The sequence below is a fragment of the Barbatula barbatula genome (assembly GCF_947034865.1).
Source record: "Barbatula barbatula genome assembly, chromosome: 19".
NCBI classification, from domain to species: Eukaryota; Metazoa; Chordata; class Actinopteri; order Cypriniformes; family Nemacheilidae; genus Barbatula; species Barbatula barbatula.
In genome coordinates, this window is record NC_136782.1 from 3470009 (window position 1) to 3494697 (window position 24689).

At 38.2% G+C, this 24689-nt stretch overlaps 3 protein-coding genes across 4 annotated transcripts; 1 reads left to right on the top strand and 2 right to left on the bottom strand.

Annotated features, from left to right (window-relative positions):
* Positions 1–282: 282 nt before the first annotated feature.
* On the top strand, positions 283–6827 carry dhrs12la (dehydrogenase/reductase 12-like a). Its single transcript, XM_079481581.1, has 10 exons — positions 283–368; positions 1960–2093; positions 2231–2313; positions 2555–2650; positions 2795–2876; positions 2981–3042; positions 3139–3243; positions 3792–3882; positions 4622–4759; positions 6058–6827. Exons 1-10 carry the CDS (start codon positions 310–312, stop codon positions 6171–6173), a joined length of 966 nt encoding a protein of 321 aa, XP_079337707.1. The 5' UTR covers positions 283–309; the 3' UTR covers positions 6174–6827.
* Positions 6709–16758, bottom strand: wdfy1 (WD repeat and FYVE domain containing 1). The gene is made up of 12 exons (XM_079481580.1): positions 16558–16758; positions 15269–15336; positions 14560–14633; positions 13904–13958; positions 13038–13188; positions 12744–12856; positions 12490–12616; positions 11590–11695; positions 10855–10956; positions 10450–10580; positions 9881–9989; positions 6709–9475 (listed from the first exon to the last, which is right to left on the bottom strand). Exons 1-12 carry the CDS (start codon positions 16692–16694, stop codon positions 9416–9418), a joined length of 1233 nt encoding a protein of 410 aa, XP_079337706.1. The 5' UTR covers positions 16695–16758; the 3' UTR covers positions 6709–9415.
* Positions 16759–18634: 1876 nt separating this feature from the next.
* Positions 18635–24689, bottom strand: serpine2 (serpin peptidase inhibitor, clade E (nexin, plasminogen activator inhibitor type 1), member 2). 2 transcript variants are annotated; one of them, XM_079481896.1, is made up of 9 exons: positions 24604–24689; positions 23201–23475; positions 22898–23125; positions 22156–22353; positions 21291–21489; positions 20776–20873; positions 19600–19686; positions 19165–19248; positions 18635–19048 (listed from the first exon to the last, which is right to left on the bottom strand). In XM_079481896.1, the coding sequence occupies exons 2-9, from the start codon at positions 23448–23450 to the stop codon at positions 19011–19013; spliced, it is 1182 nt and encodes a 393-aa protein (XP_079338022.1). In that variant the 5' UTR covers positions 23451–23475; positions 24604–24689; the 3' UTR covers positions 18635–19010. The 2 variants fall into 2 exon arrangements, with proteins under 2 accessions (XP_079338022.1, XP_079338021.1); XM_079481895.1 differs by lacking the exon at positions 24604–24689 and adding an exon at positions 23672–23764.

Consider the following 24689-nt stretch of genomic DNA (forward strand, 5'->3'; position numbering starts at 1 on the left):
TATTAACATTAATACATACATTTATATTCATTGTATGATATTTAAGGTTCAAAGACTTGAATCTTTGATTTAATTTAACAAATATCTGACGATCTCGCACATATGATCATTAATGCCATGTGCAAATATTATTTTCTAATTTTCAAATATGGGTGTTATTACTTTCATCACCTGTAGATGGCGGTCTGTGTGGCCCCATCTGTGAGTGGCGTGGGGCTCCTCGTGCACTCATGTGACCCTGGTGATGGTTAAAAGGACGGGCCAGCATCCACGAGCTCAGCGGGCGGACCTGTGCGTCGGTTAGGTGTGATGATGTCTCTGTACCGAAACTCAGCATGGTTTCTCAAAGGACTCACCGAATTCACCAAGTAAGAGATGCACTGCTTTAAGAAACATCTTAACACTTCTGAATAACACTACACTGGATTATTGTGGTAACATTAACAAACATTAAACACAGACCATAATGCTTTACATTTCATTAGCTAATGTGCTTTTAAATAGTTGATAGGGGACAGTTTAAAGAACACACGAAAAAGGACATTTTAATTTCAAGATGTTCACTTCACTATTATATAATTCAAGAAAATGTCAATCTTGTTTTGCCCATTCCTCTATTTCTAAGAGAGAACGGGTAGAAGGGCATGAGAAAAGAGAACAAATCAGGAGTAATAAGATTTACACAATTATAAAAATACACAATAACCCAGTACAAAGTATGAATAAGAAATATTGTTTGGTTCCAAAATGAGATAACTCTTATGTTTTTTATTGTATATAAATGTGTTTTGATTTGAGCCAATAACATAAAAATACAGCTTACTAACACAATAAAACACAATATACCATAATAAAAACCATGATTTTTGAATCTCATTTTGGAACCAAACTCTTAAAATTGCAGGTCAGCTAAAGTGATCTTGCAATGCATTATTTAACACATATTTCGGTTAAACACTCTCTGCACATTTCTAGAATTATTGTTTTGTCTATTTCATTGTAAATCAACCTGTACAATGGCTGTTCTAAATGTTGTATTTAAATGATTTGAATGAATCTAAATAAAAAGAGCCTGACTGCATTACATATCTTTGTATTTTCAGTATTTTGCTCACTATGTTCATTATGTTCTAAACAAAACATAACACGTTATTTTTAACACATCTGAGATGTCTTGACAACACACTAACATGGGTCATTTGCTTTGCTTAGTAACTAACTCCATTCAACTAAATATAGTATGTTGTTTTACATTACTAACATTGTCCACCATTGCATTAGTTATTCCAGTGACCCTCTCACGCCCATTATGCCTCACACATCACTCTTGACAGTACATGCATTTACCCAAAAAGGCTTGTTTTCCCCCCAGTGGCTCTTTGTGTCTCCTTATCTCTTCACCCCGGTGGCCAATGGCCTGGCACGCGTGGACAATGCCGGTCTTTGAGCTCGGGTCAAGAGCACAAGGGCCGCTGATACCAGGAGCGCCGGTATCAGAGACGCCACTGATGGCTCAAGCTCATTAGCTAAGCGATGACGCGAGGCCATACTTCACAAGAGAGATTCTCAACCAGTTTTACTTCAGGAACCGGAACTTACACTGGACATTTGTGTTCAGACAATGGAAGTCAATGGAGTTCAATGTTGTTTGATAATCGAAACATTTTCTTTTGTGTTCTGCAGAAGAAACAAACTCACACAGGTTTGGAAAGTAAATGATGACAGAATATTAGATTTCCCTTAAGACACTATGAGAAACTATGGCTGCATTTTGATTCTCCACCTTGAGAAGTTTCAGATTCGAGTGCACTGATAAGTGAGCTCAGACCGCTGCAGTAATTGGGCCGTGTTTTTGTGCGCTAAATAGATGTCACTAGGTTCACAGCTGCCACACTTTAAACTCCAGATAATTGCACAGGCCCGTCACACATCACAACTAATGAAACCACTGTGTTCCAGGGGGGCGTTTGTGTCGGCGTCTCAAAACTTTGTGGAGAAAGACCTGGAGACATCGGTGGCGGGCCGGTCCTTCATGATCACTGGTGCAAACAGCGGCATCGGTAAAGCGGCTGCCATAGCAATCGCCAAGAAAGGTGCGCGTGTGATGAGAGCAAACGCTGCAGTGACATTGAATTGTGTTTTCTTGAGTGATTTTTATTCTGCAGAAAACATTAATTTGACATCTGTATTTGACTATGAATATAACTTGTTGATCTTGCTTTACATCAAGGTGGTACAATCCACATGGTCTGCAGAAACAAAGACAAAGCAGAAGAAGCTAGAGCTGATATTGTCAAAGATTCTGGAAACAAAGTATGTGTGTGTATTTGTAAAGGATCTTTGGCTTATGATAAACATTAAATGCACAGTATGGGCTGATAAACCAAAGGTTGTAGAATCAAACAGCTACAACCTTTGCACAACCATTTACTTGTGCTCCATTGGTACGAAACCTTATTGAAATGGCTCACGTTTTGTTTTATCTTCATCCAGTATAAAAATACAGATTCACATGCTGGATGTTCTGATAAAGTATGCCACGATTTTATTTCAGGAAATCTATGTGCATATTTTGGATCTGTCTGAAACCAAGAAGGTTTGGGAGTTTGCTGAGTCTTTTAAGAAAAAGTACAAAACACTCAATGTTCTGGTGAGCACTCACTGTACACTTCTCTCTTAAACTGTTATATAGATTTAGTCTTGACTACATGACCAGCCAAAAGACGTGATGATCAGTTTATTGGTTGATTGATGGACTGGCAACTTGTTTAATCCATTTGTTTGAATGAGACAGATCAATAACGCCGGCTGCATGATGACCAAGATGGAAGTTAATGGTGAAGATTTGGAGAAAAGCTTTGCTAGTAATTCCCTGGGTGAGAAAACACACACAAACAGCTCAATATCATATCATAGTATTTAAAAGTTTAATCCACACGCCTGATGTCATCATGTCATATGTCTGTGTGGTGTCGTACAGCCGTGTACATCCTCATCAAGAGTCTCATTCCACTGCTGGAGAAGAGTCCTGACCCTCGAGTGGTGAGTAAACTAGAAACACACACACACAGAGGATGAGAGACCAGACGGCACCTCTTTCTCTTTCTTTCTCTCTCTCTCTCTTTCTCTCTCTCACAGATAACAGTGTCATCCGGTGGGATGCTGGTGCAGAAACTGCGGACAGGGAACCTGCAGTCTCAAAGGGGAAGATATGACGGCACTATGGTGTATGCACAGAACAAGGTACACAGACACATCTTTATTATCATCAAGTGTCTTTTAAACCCTTTACCCTTAAGCCTCAAACAAACCTACTTACGATACTGGAATTCAATTAAACATGATTACTTATGAGCCAATTTATGATCCTTCGTGAAGGGGTTCTCAACCGTTTTGACTCCAAGGCCCCCCATTGTATTCAACAAGATTCATAGGTCCCTCTCCCCCTCACAATAAAACATTTTATAGCTTGTCATTAACTAGAAAATGTTTATTCATTATAAAAATGGCCAAATAATATAGAAATATATAGTTTTTGTATGAATTTCAATGCTCATTTTAGACGGCATGACTGATCTTGAGGCGCTTTGTGGGCCACGGCCCCCCTGTTGAGAATCACTGCTTTATGATAATCTTTTATAATATAGCACTAAACTGTAGTAACATTTACAGTGAAATTTCTGTATGGTTCAGTGATGTTAGTAGTTTCTTCAGTGTGTGTTATTTTACCAGTGATTTTAGTCTGTGATTGTTATTTCAGTGATATCACACGTGGCATTTTATGTTTTCAGAGGCAGCAGGTTGTGATGACGGAACAGTTTGCTAAAGCTCATCCGAACATACATTTCTCTGTGATGCACCCCGGCTGGGTCGACACACCAAGTAATCACACGCACACATGCACACACACCTTTGTGTTTCGATCTATAATTTTCAAATAAGCATCATTTGGTTTGATTTATAAGTTGCATTCAACATGGGGACCATAACATGACCCCACAAGGTCAAAAATGACTGATATTACAACCCAGTTGCAAGGCAGATCGTGGCATAGCACGGAATTTGGAATCTGTTGGTTCGTGTTCATGTTTTTTTCGTCTCGCTCAGCACGACTTCTAATACACAGACCGCATAACCCTAAACTGTAAAACTTTGCGGTAGTTTTGCAGAAGGTTTGCCAGTAGCACAGCAACACGGCAAAAAATGACATTGCAATGAGATCGTAGGAAATAGGAATTCACACGAATGAGCCACCTTGTATCATAGGTGAATTCCCATCCGACTGCGTTGATATAATTTTTATACATCTAAAAGATACCCTGTATTAAAATAAATTAGATTGAGGCGTGCTGGGTGACACAAAAAAGGAGAAAATTGCGTCAACGAATGAATAAATAGATAACAGTACAATGTCACGAATTCCCGCGAGACTGTGTTGGATATCATAACCTGTGGGGACATTTGGTCCCCAAATGTTTTTTTTCTTAAACTGTGAACGTGAAGATTTAGCATATTTTAACACTGCTGACTGAGGTTGATGTTAATACCACCAAAATCTATTCAATTTATATTTGTATGGTCTTTTCAGTAAATTTACAAAGGCAGTTATTTCTCTCTGTAGCTATTGCGAACGCAATGCCTGACTTCCACAGCTCCATGAAGGAGCGCTTGCGGACACCAGAACAAGGGGCCGATACGGTCGTGTGGCTCGCTGTGTCCGAGGCTTCTGTCAAGAACCCCAGCGGGCGTTTTTATCAGGGTGAGCAAACACACGCCCACACACACTCACAATGGCTGTGACCCAAGACCTGGTGAGCGACCTGTGACTGATTTAAAACACTCCTCACAGGCAGCCACTTTCTAGGGAGCACAAAAGGTATTAATATCAACACACAAATAAGTAAATAGACATTCTTAATTAGACTTATAAATACCCTGTTGTAGATAAAATAGTATGTGTATTTAAAAACATGTAATGAAGCTCTTCGTAGGGAGCCTATGGCGCCTTCGTAGACAGCTCACTGCATTTTGGAAGGGCGATGTCTCAGCATTTCTTCCAGTGGCATCTGTGTTTCAGAATAAAGTAAATGAGTCTTTCAGGAGACAAAGAACTGTTGAAAGATGCTGATGAGAGAGGAAGAAAAGCAGAAAGAAGATGACAAAGATAATGACAGCGGTGAAATCCAGAAAGGACAGAGAGAGCAGGACAATAAGAGCGAATGAGAGAAACTTTGAGACGAGTAGAAGGAGATGAATGGAGAAAAGAGAGAGATTAAGAAAGAGAGGAGTGTTGGCGTCTTTCCAGCGCAGCTGCGGCAGGCGGAGCTTCAGTACCAGACACGGCCAGAGTGAACTCAACCCTGCGGCGCAGCAAACCAAACAGAGCGGTTCACACTGTCAATTTCTCAAGACGCTTACAGAAATCTTCTATGAAGAGTTTAAACAATAAACTAAACTCATAAGCTTTGAGATGACACCTGTATAGTTTACATTTTGTCAGAGAATTATTGAATGAGAGTGTTTAGAGCGTTTCTAAACCAGGGAGCCAATAGAAAGCTTAAGAACTAAAATTATAATAAAAGGTTTAAACATCTAAAGATCAAGATACTCTTTATGTGCTTTATGATGCCATAAAAGAACGGCTGAATGGTTTCATAAAGAACCATGAACAAACATCTAAAGATCTTTATAGAAGATGGTTCTTTAGACTATGAAATGAAACAAATTATTTTATATACATTTTTGAATAGTTCATCACTGTGAAGAACCTTTTGTAGCACCAGTGTGTTTTTCTTTGCGTTTGGTTGTTTTCATATCAAATGTAAATTTTTATAATTATGCAAAGCTTTAGAATAATTTCTCGGGTATAAATTGTGCACCATAATCCATCAACCGTGAATCTTAAATTAGGTCTTACATTTTATTATATTTTACTGGTGGAATCTTAATGTGATCAAATATACAACCAATATGATTCAAACCTCCAGATGACATGACTTATGGGCACATACTGGGCAAACTGTACTCATCCCTGTGTCTTTGTTTTTTGTGCATCAGATCGACGGATGGTGTCGGCTCACCTTCCTTTGGCCTGGACACACAGTTCACAGCAGGAGGATCAGAAGTTCATGAGCGTGATGGATGAACTGGCCAAGAGCTTCCAGCCTCACTAAGTCTGTCCAGCACACAAAACTACAGATGTAGAACACTAACACACAATGTCCTGTAGTGTTTAACTGTCTAAAAGACGTGTGGATGTGCTTACAATAAAAACCTCACATCAACATTTACATGAAATCTTCTCCAGAACTCTGAAAGGTGTGAGAGATGTTCATGTTGCTCAATAAATTCCTAATCATGCTCAAGGCTGTTATCAAACCGACTAGCGTCATATTTATTCACATTCTCCCCTGTGATTGGTCCTGGCAGACAAAGGAACGGTTCTTTTCCGACAGCTTACTGGTCACAGCACCACGTGATCAATCTCAGCCCATCGCAGTGCGCTTTTGCACACACTGTGCCGGTGACTCCAACAAATCAGGTCATTCGGGTGGGAACCCGCTCTGACCGGAGTCACCCCAGCTGTCAATCAATCACTCACAGCCAATCACCTGGTGGCGTCCAGGAAGCTGACGGGAAGGGACGGTGTCACCTGATATTCCAGAGAATGAGGAAGTGATTGTGTTAAAAAAGAAAATCATTAACTGTCCTGATAATAACATTTAATGACATGTCTGAATATACAGACTGGATAATTATTAATTATAACATGACTGTACTTTGACACATTTCTTGTCGAGCATTAATAAACATTCTTCAAGGCGTGTATAATGCGTGTTGGTGTATTGGCAAAAAGGAAAGGGCAAAGGTTATACATTTTTGGTCCATTTTTTCATTTATATAATATTTAGTGTATAGTAAATTGTAGCGTACTGAAGAAGTATATTACAATAATTATAATATTTTGTTAATGTACACAATAGTATTCTGTAGTATTTACTATAGCAAACTGATAGACGGTAGCCTACTAAATACTGTAGTATACGTATTTACAGTAAACACTAAAGTATACTTCAGTATTTTATGTGGATTTGCAACCGAGGTTCCCACCAGAAGATATAAAACAACATTAACTTACAACATAAATGGAAATTTAAGTGAAAAATTGCACAAATAAGATACAGCATAGAACTTTATTGTAATATTTCGTTCAATCTATGGGCTGAAACTACCAGCCGGCAAAAGAACTACGTCAGTTTTCATATTAGCAACAACATATTCTCGTATGAAAAATACAGATGTGTGAGCGTTCCAGCATTAGAACACAAGTTTGTATATATACGCAGAGAGAGAGAGAATAATACTTCATTACTGAACTACTGAATAAAGTCTTAGAAAAGAACGTAGAAAAAAGTAATTTCGGAGTTATTTACAATGTTAGGATTTGATCATTAGTTTGACAATGTTCTCAACCTGTAAAAGCAAAAACAATACTGAGTGTTTGAAGAGTTTAAATGTCAGGTGTGTTTGTGTTTTTAAACAGGTCGATGTGACTCATTGACAACTGAAAGGACACAAAGGGAGCTTAGATAAAAATGTCATGCTGAATCTCACAAAACCTTTTAACTGAAACTCAAATAACAATTGTATTATTTTAAAAAGCCTTATTTAGAACCATTAAGTTTTTTTGTATTGGGAAAAACATAGTTTTCTTGTATATTACGCACATTTTCAGTTCAAGACAGTAAAGCCGTAAAGTTTCTAAATTACAATTTTTAGAGACACTCATTTCCAGCTCGCGGCACTTCTTTATGGTGAATAAAATAAACATTTCTCAGTTGTTGAAAAGACAAATGTCACTGTGACACGGCAATGACAAAACGTGTGACATCGTCTGCTCTCTATGACATCACAGCACTATAATCTGAGTTTAGAAAGCCTTGTATTATCTTCCTGCTCTATTTCTACAGAAATTAGTTGAAGTACTGATTCTCATGACAGAAGCAAAGTTATTTACAAAGCGTCTGATGTGAGACGCATATCAAAACAGAAAACCCAGACCACTTCACATACACACCATCCACTGACTACACACAAAGCGAGTGAAACGCACAAAGACTGTGTGTACTTTCAGATCATGAACACGCACTGTGCAATTCAGTGCGAGGAACGAGAGATGCTTGAAGACAATGAGATGCTAAAGATGGAGAAAAAAAGGAAGAGGAAGACAAATGTTTGGTTGGAGAGAGAGTTTTGGAGCAGGCTGGAAACATCACTGGACAGTAAACCGTGAGCAGTATTTACATTTCAAACATCTTTAGCTGCTCTTACGGTTTCGTTTCAATTGAATTTTACAGAAATACACATTTAAGGAGTAATTCATTTGGTTACAGTTTTCCCTCTCGTCGGTCCAAACAAAAAATGTGTTTTGCAGAATGTTCAGTTAACTATACTTGCTGAAAACCATTTGAGCCCATATGACAGCTTTGCGAGACGACCAAAATTTAACAATTTATTCACTGATAATATATCCAATATGGCATATAGCATGTTTTATATCTTAAAGCCTAACCGTAATATTTGAGAGCAAATGAATTTAAACATGCTTATCACACAAAGCCATGTGTGTGTAAGATTTGATGAGATCCAGCGTGAACATCTTACAATATTTGGTCCACTTAAGAGTAAGTACACATTTGTAGGTAGTTTCTTCCGTTTTCTTTTCCCTACATTACAGAAAGTTAGTGCTATATAGAGTGCTTTACAAAAGTAAACACCAGTACATTTTTTATCATAAAAAGATCCTCAGATTTGATATGCTACATTAATCCTCACCTACCGTAACTGAACCCCAAAACATCTGTCTGTACATTTGACCTTTAAACTCTATTTACTTTGTGGTCCTCAGTTCTTTGCCGGCTAAAAAACACCAAGTTTGTCCGGTCATTGTTCCATGCTAGTTGCCATGGAAACATAAGGGGCAGTTACTATGGCCAGAGTTGGCACTCAAAGACAAAAGATACTGAAACAAAAAAGCGAGATGAAGAAACGGGATGCTGGATGAAAGAAAACTCTTGTGGGCAAAAGGTATATGTCAAACGTACAAAATGTCAGAAGCATTCTGCTTGTGAAAAAGCCAACACACACACAAAGAGAGAGAGAGAGAGAGAGAAAGAGCGCAAATATTGTGCTTGTAGAAGTACCTTGAGTTCACGTTCACAAAAATCCGGGTGATAAGAGACGACAATGACTCTCATTCAGAACGGTCATAGAAATGTCAACAACACACATTCATGTACACACTTGGAGCTGGACTGTCCGGTATGGACTGTTAGGTAGGTGAGCGTTTTCATCACGACGACTGGTCCTCAGGTTTCATAAGTGGGGTGTGGGCGGTGCTCTCAGAAACGACCAATCAGCGGGGAGAGAATCCTGCCGCTATACTGCCGCCAATCACCTGCATCATATCCCAGATCTGCACATGGACCGAGTGATTATTTGGGAGGAAAAGAGAAAAAATGCAGACATATGCTAGCATCCTGAACAGAACACTAGCATACTGTATATAGTGTACAACGTACTAAAGAGTATGCATTACAGTATGTGAAGCATAGAAGAAAGTTGGGTTGCTTTTTGATAAAAACAGAATTGAATTTCAGAATGGAATGTTGCCTAATGCATACTGCAAAGTATATACTGTATTCTACAACGATTATTTATTTAACATGCATGTAAATAGTACATCATGAGCTATGGAACAATAGACATTGTACATTTCAGAATATTATGTAACATCCAATAAAAATCTCTACATACACCACAGAAATTAAACATACACAGGATCACAAAAAATACTAAAGCAGAATAGTGTGTGTGTGACCTTTACAACTCGATCGCTCCCACACGTGACCATCAGTCCACGGCTCGGGTCCATGTCCATGTGAGCGATGTTGTGTTTTCCCTCGTGAAACGTGGCCAGAGGTGCTCGACTGCATGGATAAACAAAGATCAAATTCATCAGACTCATTTACACCGAACAACCACAGGAGACAAACAAAAAACAAGAGAAAACACTCTCCTGTTCAGGGGAAGCTAACTTTGGGATTTAAGGCACAGTTCACATAACAACGAAAATTCTTTCATCGTTTCTTCGTCCTCATGTCGTGTCAAACCTGTATGAGTTTCTTCCTTCCGCAGGACACAAAAGAAGATATTTCAAAGAAAGCTGATAACCAAACAACACTGAACCCCATCGATAAACTCAAAACCACAGATGCATTTCTCAAAATATCTTCTTTTGTGTTCAACAGAAATAAGAGTCGGGTACAAGTTTACAACCACACGTGGAGTAAATCTTGATTTGACAGAATTTAGACTGCAACAAAACATGACATAGCAACAAAATACAGCGATAGTTTTGTCAGCTGGTACACAAGAAAGAAAACTCACTCTTCTTCTTTGATGGTGTTGTAGCAGTCGTCACACATGCGCACCTGGAACTCAAAGCCCATGATGGGGTACGTGGAGCGTTTGGAACTACATTTCCCACAGACGGCCTTACCACACTTCCTGCAGTGATGCTACAGACAGGACGTGACGTGAGCACTTCATTAAAAACAATTAGAGTCCAAACATATCTGCACACGTCACACATTTTAAACAAATATTAAGAAAACATTTACGGATTTGCATTTGGTTAAACACGGAGGTGAGAGTGCTATACTCTTAATTTTTAGGATTGAGAGAATTGCATTTTTTACATAGCATGAACTGAAATTGTGGAGACATCTGCCGGCACAGATTTTGCGTGGGCCAAGTTTCCACTGAAAATCTATATATAATCTTGTGGTGTACCTGTCTGAGCCCGAGGGTCTTAGTGTCCCACATCTGTTTAATATTCCAAAAAAACGGCTGTTGGCATTTCTGACACGAGTCGTTGTCCAACCACTGCGGCGCCTGAAACAAAAGAGTTACACAGAAAGATTTACAGAGCCCGTCTCTGTGACATTTCAGTTTAAGTCCATCTCTGGTCACCGTAGAAACAGGTGATTGCTTAATGACTGATGCAAGGGTTACCATGGTAACTTGGAGAAAACGTCATTGATCCACCATTAGACATTTGGCATGGACTCCTTTAAGAATTGCACGCATGTGTGTAAAAGCACTGAAGTTTATTGTGTACTTTCAATTCTTTGTGATATTTTTGTTTTGCTTATCGTGTTGTTGTGCACTTGTCTAGTAGACGTGACTTTACTTCACATAACATTACATTTTAAAAAACATTATCACTTTTAGCTAATGTTAGTGTTTTGCCTGAACATCTATCCATTCAACACATAACTTTTACATCATAAGACACAAACACACCCATAATTCCCTAGTGTTGTGCTGTTAAGCTTTGCATCGGCAAACATGGTTCACATCTTCTTAAAAAATATATATAATAATATGAGCTCATAAATCATGATTTGTAAGAGATTATTTGGAACCTTTTGTTTTAAATATTGTGTACTTTTACAAACCACAGGACTATTGAAATTAAGCAGTGCTGATGAAGGTGAATGTGTTTGTGTGTGTATTAATAATGACCTCCTCGCGGCTCGTGTCCATATTCCACACTGTTATTCCTCCATCAGCAGAGCACGACACCAGCTGATGGCTCAAGGGAAAATACCTCAACGCCTGGACCTTCTCACTGAAACGCACAGATCAAACAAGAGAGAATGAAAGGACCCATTTTTCAATCCGAATGAATTCAATCTGCTTGCAGATCATTTCAGTGCTGTTTACATGTCCGCTAAATTTTGCAATCCGATTCAAAAATTTGTTGAGGTGTACATGAAATATATTCTGAACAAAACTTCTGCGCAAACAGCTAGGGTTGCCAGATTCGCGTGACAAATCCAGTCCAATGGCCATCCAAAAACTAGCTCGAATGACCTTGCATAGCCCAAATATCAACATCTGATGAACAACATTATTCCTCTTTTAACCCGAGGGAAAGAAACAAACACAAAAACTTGCCGCTCGTCCATGTACTTTAAAATTATAGGGACCTGGCAACAGTGCACAGGCTTGTCCCCATTCCCCTCATTTTGCGCATGCCTTTGAATGGATAAAACATGTTCTTGTGGCGAGTTTTGTGTTTTTCTAATATTTGACGTGAACATAAGATCATAGATGTATAAGACATACGCAGCACTGCATATGTGCACCAGATATTTTGAAAAATAGCATTGAGAAAATCCTCTGATTCAGCCGTATACATGCATAATTTATTCTTCCTGGTCTCGTATTGTTTTCGTATTGTTCCTGTTTCAATCGTATCAACCTCCATCAGATTTAATAAGGTGTTTACATAAAGGCTTTTCGGTCTGATTGAGCCATCAATCCGATCACAAGTGCGTCATTTGGTTGCAAAATTTGTGTTCAGGTTGTCACTCGTATGATGGTACATGTATGCAGGTATGTTTCGGTGTGTGTTCTTACTGATGTCCCTGTAGGAGTAACGTGCGTCCCTGTCGACCACCGATGTCCCACATGATTACACTGTGATCAGATGCACCGGAGAACAACCACCTCTGAACCGGATCCCAATATAATGCACTGATACTACCTACAGAGACAGAGAGAGCGAGAGAAGGAAATTGTACGCGATTGGTGTTAAAGGAAAACCTCATGTTTGAAATGATTTTCTTCTGCTAATAAATCTTTGAAAACTATTAGAAAATGTGTGGTGTTACCTTCATGTCCCTTTAGCGTGGTGATGACAGAACACGTCTGACCGTCCAGTTTCAGCAGAGTTATCTGACCTGAACAATCTCCCACAAAGGCATGCTGGGTATCACTATCAAATCTAAGCATTTCATCAAGGAAAGAACTAAAAACTAATGTGAAATACAAAACAGATTGACATTTGTTTACGAAATTCTCCATTTTTGGAGATCCTCTTATTCTGAGATCCTGATTATGTATATCGAGCATGCACATATGCTGAAATCAAATATTTGTGGGGCAGACTACAGTGTAAAGGATACTGTAAGCAGGACGCCCATGAGCCGAAGCTGTGTCGGCCGAGCATAGAGCCGCTCTGTGTGCTCATCCAGCTGACGGTCTTATCATGACTCGTACTGATCACCCACTGACACACCAGAGAGAAGAGCAGATCCGACACACGGTTCTGATGGACTGAACACACACACACACACAATGTTAACATCAAGATTCAAATACTGTCTAGCAGATAAAACGCTGGAGATCACCCAGGTGTTCTATGTATACAGAAAATGAGCATACCGTACATAGTGTACACACTGTATACTACAGATGTAGTGTGAGTGTGGTAGCACACTATTCTAATCATAATGATTCAGTTTGGTTCAACACACACATACGCACTTCTAGTTTTCTATGTGTCTTGCATGCAGAGATGCTTGTGTGATGATGTCATGTTCTTCCTGTTACAACCAATACGCACGCATGCACGCAAGATACCAACAGTATGAATAAAAATAATGCCAGTTGTAATTGCAACACAAAGTGATAAATGACTGTGAGTAAGTGCCCTGATTCACACAAATTCAAAGAACCAAGTCTACTACTAAAACTAAAGAATGCCGTCTCACACACTGCGCTTTCCTGGCATTCTCCTCTTTTCTCCAGACACATTTTCCAGAGCTGCTCTAACTCATCTAATCATAATCATGTTGTGTGCTTGTGTGCGTCTACTGAGAACTCACAGGGGAGTCTTAGCCCCAGGGCATGCTGGGAAACACAAACAATCTGTAAATGATAGCAAGGGGCCAAAATAAAGTACAGTAGTCTGTGTTTCTTTCTGGAGAAGACACACCCACACGCACTCAGAGCTTTGCTGTGAGAGTAATACAACCCTAACTGGTTTTACCTGGGTATGTTTTCACATGGTTCATTTTGTTGAAGTCTTCAGAGATAAGAAACTCCTGTAAAATAACAACAAAACATTAGGTAAAGAAAACCAAGTACTAAAATACAAAACTATGTCTTATGTCTACAACATAACATAAGGCTCCATATTACATACATCTACATTAAATATGACTGTATATTACATACATCGTATATGACTATATTTCATAAATATACATTACATTATATACTGTATGACTATATACATCTATTACATACGAGTCTTTAATGTACATATGTCAACATAATACAGGCATCCATACTACATACGCCATAACGAATCTATATTACATATGACTATATTTCATACACCTACATTATTTCATACATCGACATTAATTTATATATGTACATTACATATACATCTGTATTACATATGTCTATGTTACATATAACGCTGTACTAAATATGAACGATCTGAGAGTTCCACGTACGTAAAACTATTCACAAAAATAAAGAAAATATTTGTCATATAATTTAAGTACTGCCACTGTATTCTTGATGCAGGTGTATGAACATAATATGTACAACAAATGTAATTTCTGGGAAAACGCTGAAATGTTAAAGTGTGGAGGATAAACTTTGGCCCTTGGGGGCTGAAGAAGTGACGCTTACCACAACAGCTCCATTGTCCTGCCCTATGAAGATCCGCCTGCTGTCATGGTGATACGACACACACGAGCAGGGAGCTGGAGGAACACAGAGAGACAAATAGATGGTGAGAATGAGATTGCATCCTCTTCAACAGAGTGTAATACTGACAGGAAGAAGCGCAACGCGAAGAATATTTCCCAACCAATCAAACACTCCAGCTGGCATCGTTCATACACATATGATTGTTCTGACCCCAAACTCATGTGATGGCATCCGACAGACGTTTGCACAAGCTAAACAGAGTTATGCCACTCAACCAGTGTGTTTTCATGATCAGCTTGACGAAGGGCTTAGTATGCATATTAAACTGGGACAGGACAACATGGCGATTTAAATCCTAATTAATCCTATTAACAACCGAAAAATTGCATTCTGAGACGTTTCATGATTTTGCTGGAATTGGCATCGTGATGTGAAACAGAAGCGTTTGGTTGAAACCTGTGCGTTGTAAGAGTAGAATGTATGGTTGCTATGATAACAGATGCGGTTACTATAGCAACAGCACTACACCATAGCGTGTGAAGACTGTGTATTCTTGCTGGAGTTAATTTAGTTGTGTCAATATTGTGGTACTTTATGGTTATCATATGGCTGTAATTATCATCAGAGGAGATTGCTCCAAACCACAGATCTCTGCGTGTGTGCGTGTGTGTGTGCTTGTGAAACCCACAGGACACAGTGTGGAAGATGCTGGGCCAATACTGTCCACTGTCTCTTTTCAGCCAAACTCGAATCGTCCTGAAACAAACAAAAACAGAAAAGAGATTTTAAAAATGTAATATCTCATGACAATCGCTAGTTAGAATTGAGCCAAAACTTCAAAAACACATAAGAGTTAGTCAAACACAAAAGCACACACACACGCTTCTCTCAGTTCCCCCCTTTCAGTTCCTGTAAAAATCTGAACCGTATCATGTGCGTAACTGAACACATCTAGGTCAACAGCACACATAGTTTTACATCAACACAGTTTTACCAATAACAGGATTTGTAAGCGCAAATCAGGTGCAGAGCTACATTTATTTATAGTAACACTAGATCATTAAAAACATCAAGACCAATAAGTCTTCTTTGCAAATAAATGAACGTTTGAGCTGTTTTCTAGCTCATAACAACTCTTTATGAGCATTAGGAGAAATGTGTGTACCATGCAGATGCTTCTCATGGGTTAGAACTAAAAACAAATGTTCCGTTCAAAACATTTGTTCATTTAAACTGTTACAAAGAATCAGTTAGAATGACAAAATAAGACAGAATTTCCATATAGAACAGAGATCTGATCGAAAAAAACAACAACATGTAAGGTGACTGCTTTATAATATGTTTATGATAATGTATGAAATTCATATTAAGGTAAATATGGATTTTCCTGTGCAAACATATCTTTCATGTTTTGACTGTTGCTGATATCAACAATAACTTTACATTTTATATACACCTCCAAAATACCACTGTAAACACAGACACATCAATTATGATCATATAAAACCATACTACATGAACACACAATCTACCAAATACTGCATGTTTTTCAAAGAATCATTCCTTTTCATTTTCCTTTTTTATGAACGCACATAAACCAACTTGAAGAAATTTACAGCAGGTAGGCTATACTGTACTTATGCCACAAATATTAAAGCTACAGGTTAAGCAATAATGATAAGAATCAAGTCATACGTTTTTAAACAAACAATAAGCTACTATGTCAACCCCAGTTATAAATAAATACAATTTACAATGTAAATACAATTTATTTACACGTGTCACGGTATAATCTACCATCTATTACTATTATGTACAGCAACAGTGTATTTTGTAAATGAATAAACATTCGTGTTCACGTCGAAAGCAGACAAACATATACTTAATAAATGAAACAAATGATCAACTCATTTAATACGGTGTAAGATCAGTGTTTGGGGACAGTGTTGTCATGCACTCGGGTATACGTAACGTTACCTGTCCTCGCCGACCGTGATCACTCCGTCTTCTTTCGGGATTAGCACGGCGGCGTTTACCGTGTCGCTGTGTCCTTCGATCTTATTGAGCAGGACTGGTCTGGAGCTCTGAGGCCTCGAGTGGATCTCCGCCGCCATCGCTGTTTTCCTCCTGCCGATGATCTCCAGTCAGCTGAGCGCAGACGAACTTCAACCGCGGACCGGAATACCGTAAACAACTGTCAGAACGCGCATATTAAACATAAGTGGATTATATGAAATAACAATAAAACAATACGATTCCGAACATTGATTTAGAATTCCTACTGTGTTTTCATATCAGGGTAAAACGAGGTATTCTTTTATAAAAGTTCAACAGGTAATGTAGAATATTTACATATAAATATAAAGAACTAACTCAAAATAATTTGTGTTGACAAAAACGAACACATATGGCTAATGAACATAATGTATAATGAACGTATAAATATAATCAAAATCATTCAAATAATTCATATATTATGTTGTTCCATTACGTCGTTATCAACTGTTAATGACGTCAACGATATTAACAAAAACCCACGTGACACACGTGGCCTACAAATGAAGAGTTCATATGCTATATCCAACTATATATTGATAATTATATTTATTTTAAGCAGGCTCCTAGTTTCAGTTCCAGAAATACCAGACCGGGCAGAGTCTAGTATTTTGCGGGTTCTAATGTTAAGAGCGTTCTCTTACCACCGTCATCTCATTTTCTACGGAGGTGGCTTTACAGGGTTTACACACTAAAATAAGTATCCAATAAATAGTTGTCCGGTCAGATAATAAGATATAACTGTAATAATAACATGTGACAAAACTAACCTGGAATAAAAATATGTCTATGGCTCACACTCTCATTTGCGCTCGTCAATGTCGGTGTGTTTGAGCCAACCAATCAGACGAAAGAAGGCGGGCTTTACTGTCATTGAGGGAATAAAGGTGCAATTTAAAGTGGCTAAACGTTTGATTTAGGAAAATTGTTTAACGATCAATGGAGGCAAAGCGCTCAACATTTTTAAGTTTTTTTGTTTTAAAGTGAAAATGTATCAGTGTGGTTTTCATATAATGTAAGTAGGTCCTATAGAATTTTTTTTTCTTTAAGAAAATTAAATTATACCCAGATTGCACAAGATGTCTGCTAAAGATCTGGAGTGTAAATACATCATCTAAACATCAACATAGAAAGAGCTGTACATCCGTTCTAAATCATAGACATCTTACAGACATCTTCTAGAGGTCTATATGACATCCGATGTCTCAGAGATGTAGTGTAGATGAGCAAACAGCATCAGCCCGATGTCTGCAGATGAGAATACAGATGTACGTGTGCTATCAGGGTCGGACATACACTAACACAGTGAACCATGTGGCCTTGACTCAGGTGTGCATCAGTTAGTCAAATGAACCTTTCGAAATAAAAATATATTAGTCAAACACTTACTTACAATGAATACTAGTTTTTAATAAACACATTTTCCAACTGTGTGTTCAACACAGATTTTTTTTAAATAATGAAAATATGTTTGAGCAATGTTCCAAATTTATTCCTATAATATTTCCTTCAGCACATGCATGTCTAGATTATTACACATCCTTTACTTAAATGTGAAAAGGTTTATTACAAACCGAGGCTTTCTTTTATTGAGATCCTAACATTTGCATATAAATCAGTTTAGCTTCTGTTAACTTTCTTTATAGGCTCTGAGACAGAGAAGAGACTGAAAGATAAACAGACACCATGAGCAAGAGCGGGAAAGATAACTGACATATTTTTAAAGCTGAGCTCATTCACGATCTGCCATACAAGTTAAAATGCTCAATTCCTGGCATTACTAGTACCAACTGATATGACTAAACCGAGAAACACTAAATTCCTTGTTTTCAAGGTTTCGTTTTCGTTGACCTGATGTATTTTTTGGACAAATGTTTAATCTATCAGACACAAATTCTAAATACAACACAACAAAAAACATTTGTTAATAAACACAACAATTGAGGTAGCACATATATATAAAGTCATTTTGAACGTATGAAGAAAGACACAAGGTAACCCCGTTTAAGTACCATATTTAATCTAATGTAACTTAATGATGTCAAACATAGAATTCTTAAGAACTTAACTACAACAAACAAATGAAATTTAAGACACTTTAATACGAATAATAAAAAATCAAAATGCGAACAACAATTTAGTTGACTTTTTAGTCAGAAACAATGCTTTGCATTTGACACAAATTATGAACTATGTATATAAAATTATAAAAACCCAATAGTATAAAGATATCAGCAGTCAAATACGTGCTGTTGACCAATGAAAATCACAAGTTAAAAACACACAAGAGATCTATGGGTACAGAAGATGCAGTTCAAGACAGAAGTTGATATGTTTGTATGTGTTTAAATATTTGTATATACATATTTTTTGCCTCAAGGCTTGTTGATCTGCCCAGCAAACAGAATAGTGCCTAAAAAGAAAATGAGACAATATTTAGTATTCATTTAATACTCCAACTGTATCTTTGTACAAAAACCATTGTGTCTATTAGCTTGCCAGTTTAGCTTTAGAGGTCTGTGTGTTTACCTGTGGAGTTATGTCTGATGAGGAACAGGAACGGGCTGTCCACGCTCACCAATGGAGGAGAAGATCGGGTTTGCAAGATTGCAGCTTGAAAGACAGAGAGATAAGAAAAGAGAAAACACATATATTAGGGCTGCAGGGTCCTCCTAATGGAATTCTCTTATCCTTTGACCCTAAACAACAAATTATATTGTTTTATTTGCTCTGATGAAAGACTTATTTACCCATGCAAACCTTTGGTTGCTAGGGTATTGTTATGTGGCTGCCGGGGTGTTCTGGGTAGTTGTTAAGACCCTCAAGTCTCTATTTGGCTCATAGAGGTCTCAGATTGCTTCTTTAACGTCAGTCTAATTTTCATGTAATGTGTAATCTGATTACACAAAGATATCGATCATGTGCATGAACTCAAACAGAAATTGAATACTTTGAGTAACTTACTTGTTGCAGCAGAAGCTTTAGTTCCATCTTCATTTACTTCTATCTTGGCATTCTGCAGGGCTTTGGACACATAGACAGGCTCTGAACCTAACACAAACACGTACACATACACAAGGCCTTAACACTTGACTCTTTAACCACTGAAACACATTTACCACACTGAACATATATTTTTAATGACGGATTAAATATTGTGACCCTGCCTACGAAAACTAGGAAAAAGTCTTGAGCAAGTTTGATTTGAATCATTAGTTTCACTATGATTTCAATTGTCGAACATGTTCTTAGTCAATATTAAGGATAAAAAAGATAATATCACAGAATGTTCTTTACATTCGAGACTATCTTGGTTTTCACAGGCAGGGTCACGTGAGATGTGCTTTCTGCATACTCTTTATACTTTAGGTAGGATTATTGTGCTAAATCATAGAAAATGTGTGATTTTTCACTTTACACGCCTTCTAGGCCAATATTACCCTCAATGCTTTGTGCTAATAAAACAGTAGCATAATGGACAGTGATGCCATTACATCTGATCACCAGCAGAGGGCTCCATCTGTTTGTTGGATTTGTATTGGTTAGTGTTTAAAGTCGCTATAAGAGTAATTTCAAACCTGTATGACTTTCTTTTTACCGCAGAACACAATCATGGAAACTATTTGGAAAAATGTTGGTTACAGAACAGCACAGCCCCCCCATTCACTTCTATTTTAACAAATGCAAGTGAATTGGGGGGCAGCTAACAACATTCTTCACAATATCTTCTTTTGTGTTCTGCGGAAGAAAGAAAGTCATACAGGTTAGAAATGACAAGAGGGCGAGTAAATGATGACAGAATTTTCATTTTGAAGGTGAACTGCTCCTTAAAATAATAAATTTATAGCATTTATTATTCTGACATATGTATAAACACACAGTAATGTATTATGTTAACCTAGATGAATAAATGCTGTAAAAAACGTCGGTTTTCTGGCCTTGAAATCCAACTCAAGGTGGTTAAATATCTCAGTGAATTATCATAATGAAGAAGATCTGTTTACAATAAGAGTCTCTGTAAGGTGATTCATTTTTTCACGCTCCGCTGTGAGATGTGATGTTCACTCTCTTGCATTTCACAGTCAACAACCATAATGTCATTCCTTGTGCTGCAGTGCATGGCTGACACCAGTCACTCACTCATATGTCTGAAATCAGCTTTGGCCTCATTGAACATATCTTTGATTCCCATCGCTGTAAGAGGAGCCTCCAAATCCACTTCTGCCTCAGCTGTGAACCTAAAATAACAAAGAGAGAGAGTTTAGTGGTGCTTGAATGTGCAAATCTTCACTCCGTGGTACTAACGTGTAGTGGCTGTTATTGCAGGACATTGCTATGTGGCTATCAGGACATTCTAGGACTGGAGAAAACAGCCTATCAACAATTCTTGAAAATAGATAAAGCGAGGATTTGGCTTCATGGTTTACTTGTCTAACAGGAATGTGTATAACATAACGACACATAATGACTGCGCTTGACAATTCACATTCATCTCCAATGCACTAAAATTCAGGTTTGTTTAAATCCCTGACACTGCATCTGTATGAGCACACGTCTAACATGCATTTTAACAATGCAAAGAAATGAAACGAATGACTCCTTTAAACGTTTATATTTATGGTCGTTTTGACTACAGATGTTTGGCCGTGTCTCACTTTGGCATCATTAGGCGTATTCTCCTCTGGGCCAGCAGTTTGGTCCAGCTTTGGATGGTTGCCGTGGAAATATGTGGCAAGATGGCAGACAGGGGCGTGGCGACTTCTGTTGGCATTGCAATGAACATACTCATGCTGTTGCCATGATAGGGCAGTTCAATCACTGTATACTTCACACCGTCTGGAGTGCTCGCTTGACCTGGAGAGATCAAGTATTAAAGCACAGTCAGTGCTGCAGTCCCAGCCTTAGATATACCACAAATAATATTTTTAAAAGCTGACATTTTATTTGTTTAGCTTTGAGCAGTTTCTGGAAGTCAGGTTGCAGAGACTCTACTTAGCCTGCTGAGTTTACAGGATCCCAGGGTGCTACAATTAACTTTTCGTAGAAAGAACATCAAAGAGTGTTTGAAAAGTGATATATTTAAATGAAATCCATGAGTTTATGAGATCCAGTAAACAAGTGATCATTAAAACCACTTGCTATAGCAAGTTAGGATCCAGATTTTAAATTGGATATCGACTGGGAACCCAATGTTGTTACGGGACCCATGACAAGGGGAGAGGGGGGGCCAACCCATAAACCTAATTTAATGACTTAGTGACCAAACATTTAGATTGTTTTTTGGGATAGTATTCCAATCATCCGGTGAACCTTATAACTGCACACTCACGCTGAGAGATTTTATTCTTCTTTCTATCTAAATTCAATTAATAAGCATTTTACACCATTTCAGTCCTGTCAGCAAGCTTGTGAGGAACAGTATTCCTGTCTCTGGAAAACAAATTCACACATATCCAGAAAATGACACGAATCTTGGGTCAATGTATCATAACGGCTGTCTGTCTGATGATAACATCTTACCTATGTTGAATACAGAGAGCTGTGACATCATGGGTACTTTGTATGATTTTCCGTCCGCTGCAGTAAAGCTCCTGTTTTTAGTGCTTTGGGCCTGGAATCGGGATTTCCACAGGCCTTTAAAGTAAATGGAGTTTACCGCCACTAACCGGGTCATAGTTGGATCCAACATATCTGGCTGAACAAGACTGGAAATACGGTCTGATCAAAACAGCAAAGAATATGCTTGAATTACTATTAAATGTATTCATATAATGAGTAATATTAAAAAGAGGAAGAAAACCAAGCATTAGTTCAGAATGTAAATATTATGAGAAAACACTACTGTCACCATCAATGGAAGTCAAAGCAGGGTTTTATATTTTTAAACTTAAATGCATGAAAAATGTACAAAACGAACCATATTAAAATTACTGTTAATTGGTTAAAGTTGAATTATAGACCACTTCACAAGATGTAAACACTAGCCCAGAAGCACTTCCGGTTTAATTTTTAAATCTTACATATATAGCTAAATCTTAAAGATATTTGGTAAATATTTGCATTAAGTTATAAATATTCTGTCGGTTGGATTTTGTTCAAACGTTTTACTAAACTGAAACAGGAAGTTACAGATCTATAGCGATAGTTTAAATTCTGTCATTTGTCAACCAAACTTCGTCATGGCTGGAACAACAGGAGGATTAGTAAAGGAGTACATTTTTGTAGATCTATACCTTTATTTTCAAAAGTTTAACAACTGTACCTTTGGTTTTGTTCTTCACCCATTCATTTATGGCGTCCGCAGCCTTCTGTGGGTCGCTGTAGTCAAGGTTTTGACTCTCACACATGAAGTTCTCTCTGTTGGCTCTCAGAAAGTTTTCTTTTACGCTGAAACCCTCTTTGGGGAACAGCCCATTGGCGATCGTCACGATATCAGCGTTCGATTTGGTTGTCAGGGATTTCTGGAGTTTTTGCAACATCTTGTACGGACCTAAAAGAAAGACAAACATTCATGAACAAATTTCTTTTGAATTGCTTTGAAAGCAAGAAGTATAAATCCACGCACCCGTCTTCTTGTATTTGAGACCCATGAGTAATTGGCGGCGAGTGGTCCCATGAGCCCCTGGGAGCAGCATGCCCAGAACAGAGGCCACGCCGTGAGGGGACATGACCACATTCTCCTGAGGTTTATTTTGGACCACACGCAAAAACACCTGCAGGCCCAGATCAGAACCTCTCTCTCCATATGATGGAGACTGAGACACAATACTGCTTATACAACACACCATCAACAACACACGCAGAACGACACACATCGTGAAGGACACACAGGTGATTCACCTAAAGGAGAAAGAGAAAGACAAGAAACTACAGTTATTTATAGTTAAGTTGTAATAGCACTTTTATTTACACGGACCACCAGGCAGATACTTGTTGCCATAGACCTCTTAACCAAAAAACATCACCAGCCATACCTCCAATAAACCAAAGTTTATCTTTACTAGATCTAATCAGTATTGTCCTGAGGAAAACAGACCATGTTTGAAGAGCAGCTTCAAGAAACACACATTTGCACAGTCCGGCTGTATCCTGGATTCACTCACACACACTCCGTGGTATTGTGTTTCCTGTTAAAGCCATTCAGCTCAGGAATTTATGTGATGAGAGAGAGAGAGAGAGAGAGAGAGAGAGAGAGAGAGAGAGAGAGAGAGAGAGAGAGAGAGAGAGAGAGAGAGAGAGAGAGAGAGAGAGAGAGAGAGAGAGAGAGAGAGAGAGAGAGAGAGAGAGAGAGAGAGAGAGAGAGAGAGAGCGAGAGAGCGAGAGAGCGAAGAGAGCGAGAGAGCGAGAGAGCGAGAGAGAGAGAGAGAGAGAGAGAGAGAGAGAGAGAGAGAGAGAGAGAGAGAGAGAGAGAGAGAGAGAGAGCCTTGCCTACATTGTATCCCCATTAAGATACTAAAGTCATTTTGGGGAAAACAGCTTATAAATAAAACTAAATCATGTTAATTTAAAAATGCATGTATTTGCTTTGGATATATTTATATACAACACTCACAACAACATCATTTTGTAGCCAAACTCCTTTGAGTAATCAAGTGTGTGTGAATACTCAAAACATCCATAAGAATTGATCTCTGGTTAAGATTTAAAGGATAATATACATTACACGTTACATGTAAACACCCTATAACACATATTATTGTACCGACAACAAGCAGATTGTTATAGCCTAAGCGTTCTTTCTCCTGGCTGTGACGTCATTCGTTACACGTTATGATTATGAATGCGCTAAATATGAATACATTAATCCATGTTATATACGTTTTCACCAGTAGTCTATAACACATAGGGGCATAGGACAGTTACAGATCTGATGTTATTAAGACAGGACAGTTAGTGCAGTCCGAGTGCACTATAAACAGAAAAAGAACGCGTTGCGCATTTTTTATAGCATCTTTGTTTAACTATCACCTTTTTATAAACTCCGTCTGCGCACGAGGTGTCTGTAACAGTTAAGTCATCTAAACAAATGCATCCCTACATAAACACAACTGTTC

Bases quoted from the DNA above. Each gene is read 5' to 3' on its own strand.
- dhrs12la (XM_079481581.1), top strand. From the start codon at position 310: ATGATGTCTCTGTACCGAAACTCAGCATGGTTTCTCAAAGGACTCACC. The intron at 2,877-2,980 runs GTGAGAAAACAC...GGTGTCGTACAG, and splicing joins CTTTGCTAGTAATTCCCTGG to CCGTGTACATCCTCATCAAG. The intron at 3,883-4,621 runs GTAATCACACGC...TTCTCTCTGTAG, and splicing joins CGGCTGGGTCGACACACCAA to CTATTGCGAACGCAATGCCT.
- wdfy1 (XM_079481580.1), bottom strand. From the start codon at position 16,694: ATGGCGGCGGAGATCCACTCGAGGCCTCAGAGCTCCAGACCAGTCCTG. The intron at 12,857-13,037 runs GTATCCTTTACA...TGAAATGCTTAG, and splicing joins TCATGGGCGTCCTGCTTACA to ATTTGATAGTGATACCCAGC. The intron at 9,990-10,449 runs GTGAGTTTTCTT...TTATCCATGCAG, and splicing joins AACACCATCAAAGAAGAAGA to TCGAGCACCTCTGGCCACGT.
- serpine2 (XM_079481896.1), bottom strand. From the start codon at position 23,450: ATGTGTGTCGTTCTGCGTGTGTTGTTGATGGTGTGTTGTATAAGCAGT. The intron at 22,354-22,897 runs GTACAGTTGTTA...TGTTTTGATCAG, and splicing joins GGTGAAGAACAAAACCAAAG to ACCGTATTTCCAGTCTTGTT. The intron at 19,249-19,599 runs GTAAGTTACTCA...CTGTCTTTCAAG, and splicing joins TAAAGCTTCTGCTGCAACAA to CTGCAATCTTGCAAACCCGA.